At 29.6% G+C, this 16,463-nt stretch overlaps 2 protein-coding genes across 8 annotated transcripts in view; both read left to right on the top strand.

Annotated features, from left to right (window-relative positions):
* LOC123300040 (acetyl-CoA carboxylase) overlaps window positions 1–1,570 on the top strand; it is a 53,183-nt gene extending 51,613 nt beyond the window's left edge. For all 5 annotated transcript variants that reach the window (XM_044882505.1, XM_044882504.1, XM_044882501.1 and 2 more), the window contains 3 exons: window positions 42–680; window positions 770–1,078; window positions 1,372–1,570. In XM_044882505.1, the coding sequence (XP_044738440.1) occupies window positions 42–680; window positions 770–1,078; window positions 1,372–1,485 (1,062 nt within the window). In that variant the 3' untranslated portion in view covers window positions 1,486–1,570. The remainder of the gene's footprint in view (window positions 1–41; window positions 681–769; window positions 1,079–1,371) is intronic.
* Window positions 1,571–5,641: 4,071 nt separating this feature from the next.
* LOC123301865 (ubiquitin carboxyl-terminal hydrolase 2-like) lies at window positions 5,642–15,135 on the top strand. Of its 3 annotated transcripts, none has more exons than XM_044884802.1 (10): window positions 5,642–5,741; window positions 6,513–6,559; window positions 6,625–7,246; window positions 11,309–11,621; window positions 12,175–12,302; window positions 12,379–12,476; window positions 13,816–14,050; window positions 14,131–14,209; window positions 14,462–14,690; window positions 14,986–15,135. In XM_044884802.1, exons 3-10 carry the CDS (start codon window positions 6,635–6,637, stop codon window positions 15,071–15,073), a joined length of 1,782 nt encoding a protein of 593 aa, XP_044740737.1. In that variant the 5' UTR covers window positions 5,642–5,741; window positions 6,513–6,559; window positions 6,625–6,634; the 3' UTR covers window positions 15,074–15,135. The 3 variants fall into 3 exon arrangements, with proteins under 3 accessions (XP_044740737.1, XP_044740738.1, XP_044740736.1); XM_044884803.1 differs by having other exon boundaries at window positions 6,625–7,939; XM_044884801.1 differs by lacking the exon at window positions 6,513–6,559 and having other exon boundaries at window positions 5,653–5,741; window positions 6,625–7,939.
* Window positions 15,136–16,463: the final 1,328 nt, after the last annotated feature.

Raw genomic sequence — 16,463 nt, 5'->3', positions numbered from 1 at the left:
AAATTTGACCTGGGTTTAATATTTCATTTTTGTTTCCTCAGACTATTTCACAAGCTGGTCAAGTATGGTATCCTGATTCAGCTTACAAAACCGCACAAGCAATTCAAGACTTTTCCAAAGAAGATTTACCTTTGTTAATATTCGCAAATTGGCGTGGTTTTAGTGGTGGTATGAAAGACATGTATGAACAAATTGTTAAATTTGGTGCATACATTGTTGACGGACTTCGTAAATACGAACAACCAATCTTCGTGTATATTCCTCCTTACGGTGAACTACGTGGTGGTGCCTGGGCTGTTGTAGACTCTACAATCAATGAACGATTTATGGAAATGTATGCCGATTCATTGGCCAAAGGTGGAATCCTGGAACCTGAGGGAACAGTAGAAATTAAATTTAGGAAAAAGGATCTCATTAATACAATGTTACGTATTGATAAACCTTTGATGGAACTTAATTCAAGGGTTAATGAGTTCAACAGAGCACAACCTCCAACAGAACGAAAGTCCAGTATATCACATAAAACAGTGGAACAACCAAAATTACCAGAAGTTGTTGAGTTAGAACGAGAAATGGATGCTAGAATTAAATTATTGTTACCAATGTATCATCAAGTTGCTGTTACTTTTGCTGATTTGCATGATACACCCGAACGAATGTTAGAAAAGAATACAATTCACGTAAGTTGAGATCTCATCTTTTTTCTCTAAAATTCATTGACTTGAATACAAAAAGCAAACCGATCTAACTATTAAATTTTTCGTTTTAGGATATTGTCGTATGGAAAAAAGCCCGAACCACATTATATTGGCGATTACGGCGGGTATTATTACAAAATGATATAATCACAGAATTATTAAAAGTACAACCGAATTTAAGCTTTGGTCAAGGACAAGCAATGTTACGACGATGGTTTATTGAAGATAAAGGACCATCAGAAGGATACAAATGGGAGAATAATGAGGCTGTTGTAAATTGGTTGTTGGAACAAAAAACCCGTGATAATTCAATTATTTCGCATAATTTATTGTGCGTGAAAAAAGATGCGAAATTACATAGCATTAAAGAAGCTGTTGAAGTAAGTATTAGAAAATTTGTACCATGATTCCGTGATATCTGAAAACATACCTTAGATCAACAATATCTCAAAATCGCCTGAACGGTTTAGCTTCGCTTAACATACATCGCGATGCAGAGGTCGATGTGCACAGAATTTTTGAAATGCTTTCTTTTGTACCTCGCAGAAGAGAAAATGGTGACTGGATATTTCATTTTGACATAGTAAAATGTGCTTAAATCTTAACTTTAAAACCCCAAAAATATCATGTACTCGAATATGATTTTTAAAATTTGTTGTTTTTTTATTTGCAGGAATGTCCCGAGATAGCATTTAATGCTATCGTAGAAATGGTACACAAATTGAATCCAAACCAAAGAGCTGAAATTATACGGACTTTATCACAATTAGAATCGAATTGTAATTGACAAAAAAGTTTTATTTATTATTAATTATTTATTTAGTTCAAAAAAAATTAATTAATTTTACAGAAAATATAACCTCAGAAAAAAAAACACAAAAAATAGTACATAGAAATATTCAAAAAAAACTTTTTTAGTGTACTTTCTTTGTATAAATGTTTTTAAAACTCAAATGTAAATCCGATTTCTAGAATATTTTATGTACTATTTTCGAGATTAAATATAATTTTTCTTGTAAATAAAGTAGATAGAAATATATAAATATATACACCAACTTCCAAAACAAATGAATAAAAATTTAGGATAATATATTCGGGGTTTTGTTCATTTAATACAATGTACAATTTCGAACTAAAAATCTAAAAATTAAGTTCTAGTTAGATAATATTTTGTAAAAATATGTAAATTTCCTCTGATCTATTCCCCTAAAACAAATTCTATGAAAAGTTGATCCTCTGGAAATCCCTTTTTTTTTTATAAACTACCTTCATCGCCTGCCATCCTCTTCCACAATTGTACGGTATTGAATGAAACTATCCGATTGTGTATGAAATGTTAACATAAAACTTTAGAATTATAAAATTTGTCTGAATTGTTCCAATTTTCGATGTAATGTGCAACATAACATGCGCAATTTAATGTGATTCATTTAATCTTTTTCTTTTTGTATATTTAAAAAAAAAAAAAACAAAACGCGAGACCCACTCGAATTTTCCCCGAGATTTATTATTGTAATTTTAAATAGAAAATGTAATTTTTTAATTGTACAGCAGGGATTTAGAATAATTTTTTTTGGTAATTTCAAATATAGTAATATATTTTCATCTCCTATAATTTTTTTTTTAAATGGAAAATAATTTAAAACGAAAAACATATTTGTAAATTGTAAATAAAGAAAAGATATTTACACATTTTTTATTTAAATATTATTTTATTTTTAAACATTTCCTTTTAACTTGAAGTTCAACAACTTTGTATTGGAATCCGTTTTGAATAAGGGTGCCACATTCAGAGTAAGTATTTGCTTTATTTCAAAAATATGCAATGGGTGTGTTTCTAAACCTGATAATGAAATTTTTCCAGAGCAAAACCCAGTTGCCATAGTCCTGAAGTGTTAGTTTTTTGTTCAAAAATTTGGAATGGTTGGAATAGAAAAAGTTTTTGTTTCTTGATGACCCACGGGAGCCGAATATCTTTAAATGGCTCTGGTCGAAGAAGAAGTGTTAATTGGTCAAATTACGTAATTATTATGCCATATTTTTCCTTCATTCTTTTAATCGTCCTTCGACTACCAGCGTTGCAATCAATTTTTTTTTCAATAATTACGTTATTCGAGCTGTTAACGGGTCGTCGTACTGTAAACAAATGGTCTGAAATTTTGTTTCAAAGTCTCCAAGTCTCTATAAGGATTACGGTTTAATTCAAAATTTTTCAAAACAGTTTAAATGAAAATAATTGTAAACAAAATATGGTGAAAAAACGGTGAGAGGACAAAAAACCAAGCAGTCAACAACATATATACATATATTATACTTTGTTTATAAACAAATATGATTTGTTTATGTGAAGCAGAAAGAAAGTAGGACAACAGAAAAATGACAATAAATTTTTCCAACCATTCCTCTTCTCACCTCTCCCTTCGTCTATATTTAAAATTGACCAAACAACATTAAAATAACGTCAATACACAACACAGAAAATAATTAAAATAAATAAATAATACATAAAACTTCCTGTTATTTTAATTTTTATTTCCGGTAATATGATTTTGTAGCCTGTTTTTGCATACATAATGGATGTATGGAGGTAAGTATATTACATACATACATACATATTTATAATATCACCTTGTATTTTTAACTGACTTCAAAAAATGGTGGAAAGTATTTAATTAAATTCTTAGATTAGCTGATTGTATTCTATTAAAGAGCTAGAATCGTGGCTAATTCTAGCAAAAATGTTTTGATTTCGTAATTCAGTTTTTTTCGTAAGAATTTTAAGGTACAGCGCCCACCTAGACTAAGAGAAGTTAATATTAAAAATTGGTTATTATTCAACACGTGTTGTATATGAAATGCAAATTTTTATCAAGGCTAACCACAAGTGCTAAAAATAATTTTTTTTTAAACTTACGTTTCTTCTGATCAACTGTTGTACGATTATAGGAAAATTTTAACATAGTATACTTTAAAGAGTAGTAATTTAAACACTAGTAGAAATTATAAATTATTAGATACAAACTACTATCCGAAAGGCTTCCCATTCGGAGTCTGATTAACAAACAAACAAATCTAGAATTGGGTATGAGTTTTGATTTATCAAGGAACTCTCACACAACTATACTGTAGCTAATTTGGAAGGGAGTGTTCAACTAGCTGAATGAGGCCTGTGAAGTGATTGATTAATGCTCTATCGGCGCGTGTCCTGATTGACCGAATGAAAGCATGCTTAAAAAGACTCTGTACACTGGATAAAACTATAGTTTAAAACTCCATCCCCACATAATAGAGTGGAAGCGGCGGAGGGATCCTGAATACAAAACTACTTCAATTAGCCGCCGATCATTTCTGATTCTTAAGTTATGAAGAGTTCCCACTTCCCCCATAGAGGGGGTTTTAAACTTCAAAAAACCTTCTATTTATTTATAATAGCATATTTTGATCCTGGGCCAGGAAGTTGAATTTCCTGGCATACATGGTATAAAAGCCAAACCGAAATCGAGGCTTTATAATACATAAATAGGGCATCCAATTTGTGGTCGTGGCTTGCTAGAGAGTGTTGTTATGCTATTGAACAACAAAAATTCCCTCTTCCCGGAGTTGGAGTTAAATGCACAGCAAAACAGTACTTTCGGCAAGGAGATCAAGAAGTAATTTCTTATTGTTTAGTTCATTATTTGTAATGAGGTTGGTTTTATTTTAATTTTTAATTAGTTTCTGTTGTTGTGTACTTGGCTAAAAGAGTGAATATATATGTCAAGTAAATTATAATGAATGAATTTATTGGAAGATATTAGAGATAGGTAGGTATATCACTAGGAGATTCAAAAAGAAGTCTTATTATATTGTGATGACGAATTTCAAGGTTAATCAGATACAATTTCAATGTTATATACCACTTTTAATATCAATAATATATAGGGTGCTACTTGGAAAACAACTCAAATGAAAATTTATTATTTTAATTACGATTTCTCTTTATCTGTTTTATAATAGAATCTAAAATATCTTATTTTTTATTAATTTTCATTTTAAAGAAAATCTTTAGACTAGTAATAAAGGTTAGACTGAGATACGATTCGACTTTTTTAGCCCGCTTCGAAATTTTCCAATCATCATTCATTAAATATCTGTAATCGCTTATTTCTGAACTAGATGGAAGTGGAAAAACGTTATTTTATTTAAAGTTAAGTCTTTTTATCCATATTCGCCATGAAATTGTCGTACTTCATTTTCCGCGAGCATTTCACTGCCAACTTTGTAGTGCCAAACGATATATCTTATTGGCTTTCCGGACATAAGGGAGTAGCCTCCGCCGTTGCGTCATGCCATCGACATCTCAAATAACTCGGCCTAGTTTAAATTACGCCTCAAATTGAGCTCAGTTTTGATTACGCTTCTAATAGATTTCTAATACAAGGGTTGTTTGCACCCCAGGTTAGCCCTAAATTTTAATCGACTTTTGTATCGCTATCCCAAAAATTGCAGTGGCAAATCCCGGTTTTCCTTTCAAATTTCACCCTATATAAATGCAAGTTCCACTCGAATAAACAATAAACAAAACGCGAATTGATGTCAATTCTAAAAAAAATTAGGTTAACGTGTCTCGTTAGCTTTCAACAACGTACATGATTGCGATTATTTATTTATTTGTACCAACTTGTATGTTAAAAATAATCGTGAAATAGTTAAATTGAAAAATATTTCTAATTATTATTATGATTATACTTAAAATTATTCACACATGACGTCATGTATTCAATGGCTGCCTTACTAGAACATTTTTTTAAATTTCTACTGTGAAAATTGTTTTTCTTTCCTTCGCAATTTTGAAATTTATTATTTCGAATCGATTTTTTAAATATTAACAAACAAAGTATACAGACAATATTTTTTTATTATGTAAACAGTTTTGATTTTATCATTTTAAAGAGTGTGAGACACATTTTTTGTTTTGGAAAATAGTTTTTCATGTCAATAATAATAATTTTTTTATGTTAATTTTTATTTGGGTGAGTGTTTTTCGTGAATATTCTTGAATAGGTATGTAAATTATTTTCAAATAATCTCGCATGACTTTCTATTTATATGAATGTGTTGTTTTTTTGGTGTCGATATGTCGTAGACTTTTAAGGTAATTCAAAATTTTGTGGTGAAAAATGTATTCATTCAAAAGGCCAAAAAATTTCACCAAATTGATCTTCATAAAGAATTAAATAATATTTTCTTGGGAAATGCGTATTGCGCTTTGAAAACTACCCCATATTACTTGTAAATATTTACTTACCTTTTTAGGTTCAGCGAAATTTTTAACAATTATATTTTATTATTATAATCGGCTTTTCTGAAAGTCAGGTTTTTAACAGGTTTAGAATTTGGAATTATTATTCAGCAATGTTTTCTTTAGAAGTTAAGGGGGCCCATTTATTTTTATTTCATCAAATGACGAATTACACTAACAGGCTACGACATAAATACAAATTTAATAATAGCTTCGCTAAAGTATTTTTGTAAAAAGAAAATCGTGTGAATTTTTATTGGAATTTTTGTTTTATTTTTGTTCAAAATTTTTCGAATAACAATGTATAACTTAATTTAATTTTATTGTGAAAAATGGTGTTTCGATCGAAATTGTAATCCTTGAAAATCATTAAAAGGCACGATTTTAGTTTTGTGGTTTTTCTAGCTTGTGTATAAAACCAGAATTACTCATACTATTTTGGTTTGTTTTTTTCTTAATCGTACCCTAAAAGCCACATAATTCAAATAAATTTATTTTTGAACTTTTCTTTTATTTTTTATTGGAAATTTTAGTTTTTTCGAGAATTTTCGAGAACGCTTCCATCATCTTCAAATTCAAGGTTAATTGCAAAATCGAATTATTGATCCAATTTTATTTATAATTTTTTGTAATTTATATTTGTAGGATTTCTTAAATGTCTGTAGAAGTGTGTTTATCGAATTCTGGATACAATAATACAAAAAATTTAATCACAATGCCCGTAGTATCACAGCGTAGATCCTCAACATCGAGTACAACGACAACGTCTCCATTAACCGGGTCCTACAGGTCTACATCATCCTCAGATCGGTCATACTACGGTGGAACATCAACCGCGACCTCTACATTTTCGCGCAATTCTTCATACTTGCGAAATTTGGATAGCAAACGTGTGTACTCGCGGCATACAAGTATTTCCGAAGATAGTGGAATTGGATCCCGAACATCGTCTTACACAAGAAGTGATCGTGAAACATCAATCCGTCGTGGAGATTCTCAACCACATGATATTAGTGGCTTAACCTTGACCGGACGCCGAATATCATCAATATCAATCGCAAATTCTGTGGATGATATTCGTCAAAAATATTCTCCAAGTAATTACGTTCCAAATATTCGAAAACCAGAGAGTAATAAATTGGAAATTACACGATCAAAGTCGATCACGAACGATATTGGTAAACCGCCAACGGTAGTTGAAAGAAAAATTTCTCCATCAATTGAAAGAAAAACTTCTCCAACATCAGTTGAACGTAGGGTGAATAAGGTAATTACAAACATGCCTATTAACAGTTTGAGTGTGTCTACTAATACCGAAAAGGTTATCGAAGAGAATGCTGAGGAGAACGATGACGTAACTAAGGAGGATAATAATGGTAATGTACAACAACAGTCCGTATCTGAGATACGAAAAATTTTTGACACGCCTGCTGTTGTTGGTAAATTGACATCTGTCATACCACCATTTCTAAAAAATGGTACAAATTCTGGTAAATATGATATTGCTACAAAATCGAATGAACTAAATCAAAATTTAAAATTGTCGAATTCAAAAAATAATCATTTACAAAACAATGGGAATAATGTCCGGTGGACGTTTTTATCGACAGCGTTACCAAATTTGGATAATATGTGTGACGTTTCTGAACTAAATAAAGATTTGGAACAACCGAATACTTCGACAAATAACCATACAACAAATTTTGCATCATATATACCAGTGAATGTTTACGAAACGCAACCGGTTGGTGATTGTTCTGTATCGGAACAAACGGATAATATAGGGACAGAGATTGATACAGTCGAACAACAGCAGGGTAACAGTGTGCCTTTAGATCAAACATCACCAGATGATACTGATACCACTTCAACAAATTTTGATATGTCGCGTGATACACAACATGATTTCAAAGGACGTACTACTGCTCGATTACCAGCTACTGATGCACATTATTTAGGAGTGAGTACTTGTTTTTAATTTTTCTATTTCTGAGTATCTAGTTAAACGCATCTGTCTATGTTGAATGTAAAAGTGTAGCCATGATTACGACTCCAAGACATATTTTCTTAGTTTAAAAGAAGAAATCTTATAAACATTTATACCAAAAATCCGTAATTCTTATAAAATTCTGAACTTCAGTCATTAATTTATTAATCGAAAGTTTACAATCCTCATTAGAAAATAGAGAGCAGAAAATGTATTGTTTCTGTTCGATATATTTCATAAATATAGGCAATTGTTTCTACAATATTGTATTAACATTTGTATCAATTGAAGTTATTAATGCTTAATATAAGTCTAGGACCAAGTGTAGAATTTGATAGCCTTTTTTGAACGTTTGGAAATTTGAGAGTATTTTGTCAATGTCGTACTATTGTGTATTTTCAAATCGACACATTACGATACTCGAAAGAACGACACCTTGTTCCTTGGTCCCTGGAAGATAAGTCCCTGACGGTGAAAATTTTTGTAGAAAAACAGGTCTTGTACATGACCTTAAAAATAAACTATCAGATTTCCAGGAGCTCTGAAATGACTGTTAAATATTGCTCCTGGCCTCAAATCTATAATCGAATCGATTTTGTCCGACTTTATAAAGTCATAATTTTGTTTTGCACGATTTTTGGTAATTGTGTTGCACTGGATTTAGCATAGACATCTGTGGTTCCATGTTGGCAGTCTAGATGGCTGTGATATTTAAAGCGTCGTAGTTCCTCTAATGAAAGTTAAGACAACACATTGTAGAATTTCTACCATATATTGTTTAGCCAAACTTGTCATATGGTTGCCATTTTTCTTCAACTATATCCATTTAACAAATGTCGTTGTCCTAAATTTCATTAGAAGAACTTCTAAATATACCATTTACAAGAAAACTTAATCTTCAATTTTGGTGATTTGGATGGGAGTCATTGCCTCAGTACCATTTCGGGTATTTCATGTTTTTATAATGCTTACTTATTCTGCCTTATTGCTTAGTTAATTCACCCACATTAAGTTACACCTAAAGTATTCATTTTCAATATTTCAAAATGTTTTACTCTGGAAAATTAGCAACATTCGACAGCCCTCAACAATTTGTTTTCAGTGTCCTTGAAATTGGCAATTTCTATTTCAACTATAATGGTTTTATGTATCAAGTTAATATTTCAACGATTTGATTAATTCTTTTCTTGATTATTTTGATAACAAAAATATTCTGATAAAATTCTAATTATTTCACTTTTGAATTTTATATGGTATAATTTTCCCCGCCATATTTTTTACATGGCCTATTGAAAAAATTCAAATATTTGTCCAGAAATTATGTTTCTAGCTCTCGAAAATTGGGTTAAATTAAATAAAATAATTTTACAATTTGCCAATGACCTGTTTCAATAACATAATCGTATACTTAAAAATATTTAGGTCAAATTCAAATTGTTTTTAATTAAATGTCTTAATGTGTCAATCGATTACATTCGATTATTTCGAATTGAATGAATATTTTAATGTGTTTGACGTTTTTAATACTTCTCGCAAATCTAAATTACAATAAAATGGATGAATTTTCAAATGAAATCGTGGGTAAAAGCTAATTTTGAGTGTGACCCAGAGTGACCTAGTTTGAAATAATACGCATAACAATATTTTTAGTAATTTTATTTTTCTTATGTTTACGCACGTCTATGATAAATTGAACTTAACCTCTATTAACACTTATCGAAAATTGAAAAGAAAATTTCAATAATTTTTCCGTATGAATTAAAAATAAGAAATTTATCGGAAATTAAAATCTTAAAGCGAATAGTTACAAAATTTTTTTAATATTGCGATAAATTATTGAAATATTTTAATATTAAATGTCACATTTAAGAAGTTGACCTTGTTTTAACTTAAAAAAAAAACGTAGTCCGACATTTTTTCTGTTTTCAATCGATGGATACTAGACCAAGAATCATTAATTTTTAGGTTACATAACATTTTGGCATTTTAATTTTCACTTTTAAAGAATATTTGATTTCAATCAAAATTTGTTTTTCACCAAAAATTGCAAGTATATTGACATTTAATAAAAATCGAAGATTTTATTTTTTTAAATTTGAAAAATTTCTACAAAATATATTTCAATGGTTGTTCTACTTGTCAAAAATTGTTATTTCAACCATCAATTTAAAAGAGGAAAATTTTTATTTTAATGCTATATCCAATAATCGAATGGTTTCTGTGGTTAATATGGGCCGTTTTATTAGCATTTATGTTTTATGGTTTTGTCATAGGCGTTTTAAATGACCTTGGCTTAAAACATAATACACTAAAAAATTTTTGCAGCCAAAAATATGAAGTTCCTGCATCATTTCTTATAACAATTGATATGGTAAATACAATTCTAGTATTTCATGTTTCCTCCTAATCAATCGACTCGTTTGATATTGCTTTTTTCATTTTTTTCTAAGTTTAAGAGTTGAGGGAATATTTAATTCGTACGGGATAAAATGATTGTGACAAAAATATTTTGCCATATTAGACCATCGAGGTTGATTCAGGTAAGTGAAGTACCATAAAATTCAGTTTTTTTCCAAATTATTTCTAAATTTTGAGGTTTTTCGCAAACATTGACAGATAACATTGCTAAAGAAGTCAATTTTGCTTTCAAAATTATTCAAGAAGTAAGCTTAATTATATTGTTGACTCCTCCTGGTTGCTACAAAGTCATTAAATAAGTATTACTTTTGTGAAAATCAATGCAAATTTTGTTTTTCCTCAATATCTGATATTTTTTAAGAGATTTCATAAACTGAGCCCCCATAAAATTTTAAATTTTCTAAATCCCCTTTTAATAAGTAAAATTAAACGTTTGAAAAAGTTTGTATCAAGCTTAAAGTTTAGGTTCAGCATGTTTAACGTGAGTAAATAATTGTTTTAAATAGATCTTTTCACACGAACGTCAATTTTAACGCATTGTTAAAATTACGTAGCGTCAGCGTTAAAATTGACGTCCGTGTGAAACTACCATCGAGAAACAAACTTGAAATCTCTGGGTAATCAGCACTCCCTTCTACTCTTTCTTAAAGGAATTTTTTTCGATTTTCACACTGTTAGAGGTTTATCGATAGTTATGTGATGCTTCGATTCTCGGTAAAAAAAAAATCTCGACTATATCGACTAATTATTAATTTTCACACAAATAATGATTCTAAAGAAAAGTATTTGGAAGAAACTATATTTTACGAGACTTCTCTTACCACAGTTTTCACCCCGTACATATTTGGTAAAATTATGTCATAAAATTATGTACAGATAATAAAAATGGGTAAAAGAATTGAAAATAATTTTGATGTTGAACAGGATTTATCGACATCACCACGGTTGAATCGATCAACTATAGCTTCAACAAATGGTTCATCTACAATATCGGCGTTGAATCGTAGTTCACCATTGGAGCGACATCGTGAAGAGAAGACAACAAATTCATACAACTCGAAGTCTGATAAGAATATTGGTTTAAATGGTTTAAAAAATATTGGCAATACATGTTTTATGAATTCGGTGATACAATGTTTATCGAATACACGTTTATTACTTGAGTACCTGCGCGATAATACCTACTTAAATGACATTAATACTACTAATTCTAGCATGAAAGGAGCTCTAGTCAAAGGTGCGTACTGAATTTCAGACTTCAGACTTAATCATAAAATGTATGCAATTATCCAATTTTCCCTGTAATATAAAATTTCTCTAGATGGCATTCTACTTTTAAGCAAATCGGGAAAATCGAGAATTTTTATGGAAATCAGGCAATTTTTGTATCGAATAGCGATTTCTCGAATCGATTTCAGCCAATTTCTTATAAAATATTTGTCCAATAGTTAAATAAACTGTATTTTCGTAACATTTCGAGGTGGATGTAATTTTGTATAATTTGTTTTGAAATTTTCTTGGAATAAGGTACAAATAGTACGGTTATTCCTTTGTGCCCCGTGTTCCATTGTACCACAGGTCTCCCTCCGATGAAACTAAAACTTATTGCCATTGATAACATTGCGTAGAAATTGGGTGGTTGAAGTTTTAAGGGCAGGAGAAACACAAAACGGGACAGTATGGTCGAACTAAGCTCAAATACATGATATTTCATTGATATGATTATTTCTTTCAATTAACGAGTTTTTTTTAAAATTAGTTATGGCGAATTTTTTTTTTCTCAATTACAGCATTTGCTAATGTGATTCAAGAATTATGGGGTGATGATTCTGATAAAATAGTGAATCCTTCATCGTTAAAATATCAAATTCAACATTTTGCTCCACGATTTATGGGATACGCCCAACAAGATGCCCAAGTAAGTTATCATCTACCTTCGAACAGAGCTAATTCGAAAAGAATAGAAATATAGTCTTTAATTTTTAATTTTCTAGGAATTCTTACGATATTTATTAGAAGGTTTACACGAAGACGTAAATCGAGTAAAAGCAAAACCACCTCCAATATTAACAGAAATAGATGATAAATTAAGGTGAGCTCCATTTTTATTTCAATTTTCATTTATCATTAATTTCTTTTTAATTAATTTGCGTTTATCTTTTTGTTTCCTTCTTTTTTTGATGATTTTGATATAAAATTTACAATTTGGATATTTGACATATTGACACATGAATCTGGGCGGGTATGTTACGCAATTGATCTTAGGTGTGTGTTTACAGGCATTTTATAATTTAGTTTCTAAAAACCTAACTAATCTATAATTTAAAATAAAAAATGTCTGACTTAAACGCATAACATATGTTTGCATGTGCTGCTTTGTGGAGTTGCACAAAATCGCACAGGGCTATTTTTTATGTATACAGAATTTTAAGATTCCGAAGTGAAAGTTAATTTTTCCCGTTATTATTGGTTTAGAAGCTTAAAGGTCGATTCACATGTATGCATATATACCTTCCGTTCCTGGGCTACTCTATTAGGGATATAGTATTTAAATGGCAGCGGGGTTGCAACCATCCTTAGTTGCTTTTTGACTTCGAATTCGTGGTCAGTGACACCAAAATCCCCGAGAAACGATTTCCCAGATGAAATTTTAAATTTGTTTTAAAATTGAAATATTTTTTAAATTTGTTTATCTCTGTTACTATATGTGATGCTGGTAAGGGGCGGAGTTGGTAAAAACCATCCTAATTTTCTCATTTTTCATAGTAGTGTAGAGGTTAGTGATGACGATTGTTCCTGAAGGTTTACCTACGTACAAACTAGAATTTTTTTAATTGGAGCTGTTACTTTTCCAGACTTTCCGTTTTATTAAGTGGGCTAACGGATAGACGGACCATAGAATAGTTTTTTAAATGTAACTATCCTTTGTTAGTGCCAATAAAGTGTTGCAAATGACATAATGTGCAACTTTGTTGCAATAAATTTTTTCTATATCATGTAGTTTTCGTAACCTTTACTTGCTGTTGCTTTATGAGAAGGAAGAAGGAACACATTAGCAATAGGCTGTCTTATATTAATGTGATTCGAACTTAAGTACTGTTTATTTAAAAAAAAAATCCTGTATATATAAAAAAATTTCTACTTTCACTCAAAAAATAGAAATTACTTAACGATTTTTTAGATAAATTTGTTTTTAATGATCGTTATTCTACGCCCTGTTCACAAAGAGAATGAATGATTTCATAGTCTATCATAATTCATTTATGTTTTGTCTCAAAAAATCTACTTAATCGAAAAATATTATAATTCTAGGTAAGTGGATCGTTTGGGATAACCTGTATTGTGCAAATTTAATAGCTTTTCTCTTTATGAACACAAGGTGTAGCTTTATTACTAATTTAGGGTTTTTAATGTTTGTATTTATTTTTTAGTGATTCCCAAAAATCGATGGAAGCTTGGAATAGATACTTAAGAATAGATGATTCAAATATTGTAGATATATTTGTTGGACAATTAAAATCAACATTAAAATGTAGTGTATGTGGTTATTGTAGTGTTACATTTGATCCATTTTGGGATCTTAGTTTACCAATTGGTTCTGGTTCAATAACACAATGTTTAGAAAATTTTACTAGGGAAGAAGTTATGGATGGTCATGAAAAACCGGTTGGTAGTACGAAAAACTGATGTTTCTCACTTATAATTTTATAAAAAATTGATTCTACTTATATTTTATTTCGTTTCAGACTTGTTCGAAATGTCAAACACGTCGAAAATGTACTAAATCATTTTCTATACAAAAATTTCCAAAAATTTTAGTTTTGCGTATCCTTTTTATATATAAAACAATAAAAATTTGATTTAAACAGTGATTCGTCAAATAGGATTTAATGGACAGATCAATGTACGGGAAAATTGAAATAAATAACCCGTTATTCGAGTTTAAAGTTTCGCTACGAGATGACTATACCCAAATAATCCGTCATTCGAGTTAAAAGTTAGATACTAGAGGACTATGCCTGTTTGACGGATCCTAACAAATGATTCTTGTTATTTCCTTAATAAAAATTTAAATAGATTTGAAACGTTTTTCACCAAATGAACGATTTCGTGGAAAATTAACAACATTAATTGATTTTCCATTACAAAATTTGGATTTAAGTGCTTTTGCTGCAAATCGTGGTACATCTAGTGTTTATAATTTGTATGCTGTATCAAATCACAGCGGTACAACGTATAGTGGCCATTATACTGCTTATTGTAAGCATCCATATTCTGGTGAATGGCATGAATATAATGATTCAAGGTAAAGTAAAATTTTATTTACTAAAGTTTTTGATAAAGAAAACACCCGCTGCGGTAGACCATTTAAGAGTCTAATATTCCAGCAAAATTAACTTGGATGTGTCAACGTAATATTGTAATTTCCGTCAGATTATAAACGGGTTACCGAAAACGACTCAAACTAGCGCTAACTCCACACCTATTAACGAAAATGAACTCATTGCGTTATTTTTAGTTGGCCTTGGTCGAGATGACACGATTTGGAGTGGTTTTTAGGCCCTTTTTATTAAAAGGTAATTTTTATATTTTATTTGCAGAGTTTCAACAATTTCATCAAGACATGTAGTATCAAGCGAGGCGTATGTACTATTTTATGAACTATCAGGACACAGTTCACATCTTTAAATAAATAAAATATATATTATTATACCGCAAATTAGTACATTTTTTTTTTATTTTAACTTTTATTTCTTTTTCAAATTTGATATCTAAACAAAAAAACTCTAAAAATTGCAAAAACGAACAAAAAAAACAATGCTAATACATTCATTAACAAAAAAAAAAAAAAAAAATCGCTTTTTTATTTTGAAAAATAGTATATTTAAACAATATATAAAAAGAAAAAGAGACAGAGTTTAAAACGAGACAACAATATATACATAATACCTTTAATTTATTTATTGTAGGTAGAAAAAAGCAAATCTTGTATCCCAAATATATATATTTTAATTAATTTATATATATTTTTAATTAATATATATTAATTTATTTTTTGTGTTCATTAATATTTATTAAAAGAAAAATTAATTATTAAAAAAAAAAAAACAGAAATCTATTAGGTATGTATTTAAATTACAAAAAAAATTATTAATTTTTATTTTATAGAATTTTTATTTAAATTAATTTATTTTTATTTATTTAGTATTTTAATTTTTAAAATATACAGTAAGTCCGTGGTACTATTCGAATTTTGAGTTCCTATTACAAAAATAAGATAGCAATTTTAAACTGTTTCGGTAGTGACAAAATTATTCGAAATTAAAAATATCAACGCAATAGGTGATTTTCGACGGTGTATCTCATTTAAAATAATACTTTATATACGTCCCTTATGGGTTCTTTAAGAGGCTCCCATTTTCATGAACAATTTTACTACATGAAGAAAAATTTGTTGAAACGATCTGATAGTGAAGGATATTTTAAGTCTTGTGAATACTTCTTTTACGACTTACGAGGCTCGGGTGGTAAGGTTTGTAGACTTATAAGGGAGAAATTTTAAAATAAACCCTAAAATGAATCGGATTTTGGGTAGTATTTCCAAGTTGGGAAAGTTTTGATCCGATCATTAAAGGTTATCCTAGCAAGTATAACTTGATAGCTGAATTATAGACGCGCTAAACACCTGTCTATGATTAATTCCTAATTAAGATTTTTTGCAACAGTAAACAGTATCCTAAAATAATAAAACTTTCGAATGTTCCAAAAAGAAAAAATCTCAAAAATACTGACTGCTTAAAATTATTTCCTAATTTTTACACGTATCTCGGTGGATTAGGCAAAATATTTCCTTTTGAATATTTCTAGTGATACCTCATATTCCTATTTTACGTACCACAGTTGGATGTAAAGTGTCACTTCTATTTTATCACTCCTTTCTTTTTAATTTTATAATATACCCGTAAATACCTTTCAAAATTGCGAATAGCAAAGCGGATTACTGTATTTATGCGTGTGGCATTTGTTTGATATTTAAAAAAAAATGTAAAATTGCAATTTGGTGGAAAGAAAATGATAT

Source organism: Chrysoperla carnea, chromosome 5 (assembly GCF_905475395.1).
Source record: "Chrysoperla carnea chromosome 5, inChrCarn1.1, whole genome shotgun sequence".
Classification (NCBI taxonomy): domain Eukaryota; kingdom Metazoa; phylum Arthropoda; class Insecta; order Neuroptera; family Chrysopidae; genus Chrysoperla; species Chrysoperla carnea.
This window is presented reverse-complemented; position numbering and strand designations above follow the sequence as displayed.

Excerpts from the sequence above, each read along its gene's own strand:
- LOC123301865 (XM_044884803.1), top strand. The coding sequence starts at position 6,635 with ATGTCTGTAGAAGTGTGTTTATCGAATTCTGGATACAATAATACAAAA. Across the intron at positions 14,051-14,130 it reads TGGATGGTCATGAAAAACCG|ACTTGTTCGAAATGTCAAAC; the intron begins GTTGGTAGTACG and ends ATTTCGTTTCAG. Across the intron at positions 14,210-14,461 it reads TCCAAAAATTTTAGTTTTGC|ATTTGAAACGTTTTTCACCA; the intron begins GTATCCTTTTTA and ends AAATTTAAATAG.